This window comes from Acanthisitta chloris, unplaced genomic scaffold, assembly GCF_000695815.1.
Source record: "Acanthisitta chloris isolate BGI_N310 unplaced genomic scaffold, ASM69581v1 scaffold5823, whole genome shotgun sequence".
NCBI lineage: Eukaryota > Metazoa > Chordata > Aves > Passeriformes > Acanthisittidae > Acanthisitta > Acanthisitta chloris.
The window spans coordinates 13494-18039 of NW_008663477.1; the positions used below are offsets into that span (position 1 = coordinate 13494).

Below are 4546 nucleotides of genomic sequence, written 5' to 3' on the forward strand. Positions count from 1 at the left end.
AGCAGGAATTTGTGTGAAGGGGAGTGAGCAAAAAAAAAAAAAAAGAAAGAAGGGATGCAAAACATCTTAATTACTCAGCCAGGGAAATGCACTGATGGAGCTGTTTTTTTTTACTTGCTGGCTCAGCACTTGAAATGTCCTTTGGAGCAGCCACTTTTCCTCCCTCTCTCCCACTTTGCAGCTGAGTAATAATGTGAGTTTCAGGGTGTTCCAGTGCTCCAAGCTTAGGAAACATGGGAAATCTGAAAGAAGGGATGCAAAACATCTTAATTACTCAGCCAGGGAAATGCACTGATGGAGCTGTTTTTTTTTACTTGCTGGCTCAGCACTTGAAATGTCCTTTGGAGCAGCCACTTTTCCTCCCTCTCTCCCACTTTGCAGCTGAGTAATAATGTGAGTTTCAGGGTGTTCCAGTGCTCCAAGCTTAGGAAACATGGGAAATCTGAGGGAAAAATAACAATACTCAAGCTTGTTGCCTGAAATAAAAGACTGAGGAGGAGGATTATGTTGCAAGTCTAAAGGTTATTGCTTCAAAATTACAGGCTGGAATTGTATGGATAAACTTCCTTTGCATCCCTCTAGGCAAATCCTAAATGCAGGTGGAAAAATGCTGTAGGTTGTCCAGCCTTGGAGCAGTTTGGAGCTGAACTTGGTGGTTTCTTAGCCTCTGAAATGAAAGAAAACACCAATGCTTGAAAGAAATAATTTCCTGAAATGTTCTGTGAAGTTTATTTGTCTCCTGGCCTGGAGAATTTGCCATGGATAGTGTGTTGGAGAAGAAATTCCTGTGGGGTTTGCTCAGAGGGTTTATTTGCTGGGTAAATGCATGGGAAGAGCAGTGGAAAAACATTTCCTTTCTTGTTCAGGTCCTGGGGCTGAGTGGAGTAATGAGGGAGGTAAAGGTGTCACCAATGAAGCAGTTTATGGAAAGGAATCCAATAAATCAGGAATTTTTGGTGTTGGCAGCTCAGAAGTGAGTGAGGAGAGGGATGGAGACACACAGGCCCAGAGTGTTCCTATGGAGATTGGGTTTGCCTTAGGGAGGGAGCACAAGTGCAGGATTCCTCAGGGAAAGGGCTGTGTGTTCCCCTAAATTCCCTCTCTGGGAATTAGTGTGCTCGAAATTCAGGAAGGATTTGGGGGTGAGAAGCTCAGCATGAGCTGTTGATGTTCTCTGGCAGCCTCAAAACCCTGAAATGTGCTGGAATCATCCCACAGCTTGGCAGGAGGGGAAGGAGGGAATTCTGCCCCTCTGCCCAGCTCAGGTGAGACCTCAGTGCTGCCTCCAGCTCTGGGATCCAACAGCAGGAGGATGTGGAGCTGCTGGAGCAAGTCCAGAGGAGGCCACAGAGATGATAAAAGGGTTGGAGCAACTCTGCCATGGATCCAGGCTGGGAGAGCTGGGGGTGTCCAGCCTGGAGAAGAGAAGCTCCAGGGACATCTTAGAGCCCCTTCCAGTGCCTCAAGCATCTCCAAGAGAGCTGCAGAGGGACTTGGGACAAGGGATGGAGGGACAGGACACAGGGAATGGCTTCCTACTGCCAGAGGGCAGGGAGAGATGGGTTATTGGGAAGAAATCCTTTCCTGTCAGTTTGCTGAGGCACTGGCACAGGTTGTCCAGAGAAGCTGTGGCTGCTCCATCCCTGGGAGTATTCCAGGTCAGGTTGGATGGTGCTTGGAGCCACCTGTGCTGGTGAAAGGTGTCCCTGCCCCTGGCAGGGGGTGGAAGTGGATGATCTTTAAGGTCCCTTCCAACCCAAACTGTTCTATGATTGTCTGTGGTACTTGCAAAGTGCAAACTGAAGTGCCCTGAAGTGACTTTGGGCTTTAATGCCTTAACCTGGTGACAGGTGCCTGGCAAGATCCTGGAGCAAATCGTCCTGGAAGCTATGCTAAGACACTTGGAAAATAATCAAGTGAGTGCTGACAGCCAAATATATTGTTTCCAGCTGGGAGCATGAAGGATAAACTCTCTTTAATCCCTATTGGAAGGAAATTGTACCCACAGCAGTGATGCACCTGTGTCTTGGGGGTTTGGGGGTATGTGGAGGAATAAAATAGGGACTAAAAACTGGTTTATATGGAAAGAGAGTGTTGCTGTGCTGCTAGAGCATGAGGAATTGCTAAAATGGAAGCAGCCACAGGGATCTTTGGATCTGCTGTGCTTTGGCTTTGTTTGTTTGGAATACAAAACACTCATTGCTCCGGGGGAATCCAGCAAAGGGGAGGCAGAAGGAGGCACTAAAACACCAGAGTTTGAAGGAAAAACACTGCAGCTCCTCCTGGGCAAGACCCCAGAGGGATGCAATTCACAAAAAAAAATCCATGGGAAAGCCAACCTGCTCTGGAAAAGCTGGAGCAGAGCAGTGCCCTGGCCCAGCATAGCTCTTGCATGTGCTGTTTGTCCTGGAGCTCAGTGTGATTTAGCAGCCAGAGCCTCTTTTAGCTGCTCACTGGCAGCTCTGGGTTATCTCTCCCTGCTTTCCTTGGAAGCAGATAAGGATATAATCAGCCTGGGAGCTTGTCTTGCTGGGAGCAGGGAGCTGGAATCAATCCCTGGTGTTTACATCCCCTGACGTGTGTGAGCAGGGAGGGGAGAAGGGAGGGCAGGGTCCAGCCCTGCTAATGGGGGAGCACTGCAAGTCTCATCTCTTACAGAAAGGTTATTTGCACCCAAAAAGAGGTTTTTCCTCCTCAAATCCAACCAGAAAGTGCTTTTAGGTAATGTGGGGAAGCACCTGGGAGTGCTCATAGCCAAATCTGAATTTTCACTGGAGATGGGAGCATGGATGGGGAAGAGAAAGGCTGATCTGGGGCAGGGATAGTAGGATTCAACACTGTAATGAGTTTTGCCTGGTCTCAGCCTCTGTAGTACAGTGTAGATGGTCTGATTTCCCTGGCCCTGAAAGGCTGGGAGAGCTGGGGGTGTCCAGCCTGGAGAGGAGAAGCTCCAGGGAAACCTCAGAGCCCCTTCCAGTGCCTCAAGGAGCTCCAGGAGAGCTGCAGAGGGACTTGGGACAAGGGATGGAGGGACAGGACACAGGGAATGGCTTCCCAGTGCCAGAGGGCATGGCTGGGTGGGATATTGGGGAGGAATTCCTCCTCCCTGTGAGGGTGGTGAGGCACTGGCACAGGTTGCCCAGAGCAGCTGTGGCTGCTCCATCCCTGGGAGGGTTCCAGGCCAGGTTGGATGGGGCTTGGAGCAACCTGGTGTAGTGGAAGGTGTCCCTGCCCATGGCAGGGAGTGGCACTGGATGATCTTTCAGGTCCCTTCCATCCCAAACCATTCCATGATGATGTGACGAGCCAAGGCCCAGTTCTGTTGGAAGATTTGGGTGGGTTCATAGGATTTTTCAGCACTGGATAACTCAATCTCTCTCTATCAAAGTATTGAAGTGTTGATCCCTAAATCCATCAGTGGAAGTGGAGAAGGTTTGATCCACTGGGTGTTGTCTTGCAGGGCCACCAGCAACCACAAGGTCAAGGAGACAGTTGCCCTGGAGCTCAGCTATGTCAACTCCAACCTGCAGCTGCTGAAGGAGGAGCTGGAAGAGCTGAACAGCAGCATGGACGTGTACCAGAATGACAGGTACATTGGAATGGAGCGGAAAGAGCAGCTTGATCCATTGGGATTTTGGTTTTATGATTGTTATTATTCCATCCTTGATTTTTTTGGGGAGCAAAGCAGCTTCTTGTCTTCTCTTGCTCCACACAAGGTCTGGTCTTCTGGCAGGGACCATGAGGTGGTGGTTGAAGACTCAGGAAGGACTTGAGCATGGATCTGTTTTTCATCCTGGGAATATCAGTGTTTCCCTTCTAGAACTGCAAGGAGAGAAAAATCAGGTTTTCGTAGCAGATGCTGAAATGTTTTGGGATGGATGGTGCATCCTTGGACACTGATGTCCCAAAGCAGGAGGAATAGGGGAGAAATAACCATCTTCACTTGCATCATTCCCCTTTTCCTGGACATCCCAGCAGATCCTACCCCAGATGGATGGGTGGATGGTGTTGGATGACACCAAGATCTGTTGTGTGATGGACAGCTGAGGGATGGAATGGCATCCAGAGGGACCTGGTTGGATGGGTGGATGGTGTTGGATGATGCCAAGATCTGTTGTGTGATTGACAGCTGAGGGATGAAAATGGCATCCAGAGGGACCTGGACAAGTTTGATATGTGGGTCCAGGTGAACCTCATGAGGTTCAGCAAGGTCAAGTGGAAGGTGCTGCACCTTGGTTGAGTGAATCCCCAGCACAAATCCAGGCTGGGGGATGAAGGGATTGAGAGCAGCCCTGAGGTGAAGGACTTGGGAGTGTTGATGTTGGCATGGCACTGGCATCCCAAAAAGCCAACTGTATCATGGGCTTATCCCACAGTGTGAGCAGCAGGTGAGGGAGGGAATTGTGTCCCTCTGCCCTGCTCAGGTGAGACCTCAGTGCTGCCTCCAGCTCTGGGGCACCAACAGCAGAAGGATGTGGAGCTGCTGGAGTGAGTCCAGAGGAGGCTATGGAGATGCTTCCTGTGTCTCCAGGGCCACGGGGTGATT

At 50.1% G+C, this 4546-nt stretch overlaps 1 protein-coding gene across 1 annotated transcript in view; it reads left to right on the top strand.

Moving 5' to 3' along the window:
• The window catches only part of RHPN1 (rhophilin, Rho GTPase binding protein 1), a gene marked incomplete at its 5' end in the record, with an annotated part of 31577 nt that overhangs the window by 12134 nt on the left and 14897 nt on the right, over window positions 1-4546 (top strand). Inside the window, one exon of the mRNA XM_009071016.1 lies at window positions 3461-3589. Coding sequence (XP_009069264.1) covers window positions 3461-3589 — 129 coding nt within the window. The remainder of the gene's footprint in view (window positions 1-3460; window positions 3590-4546) is intronic.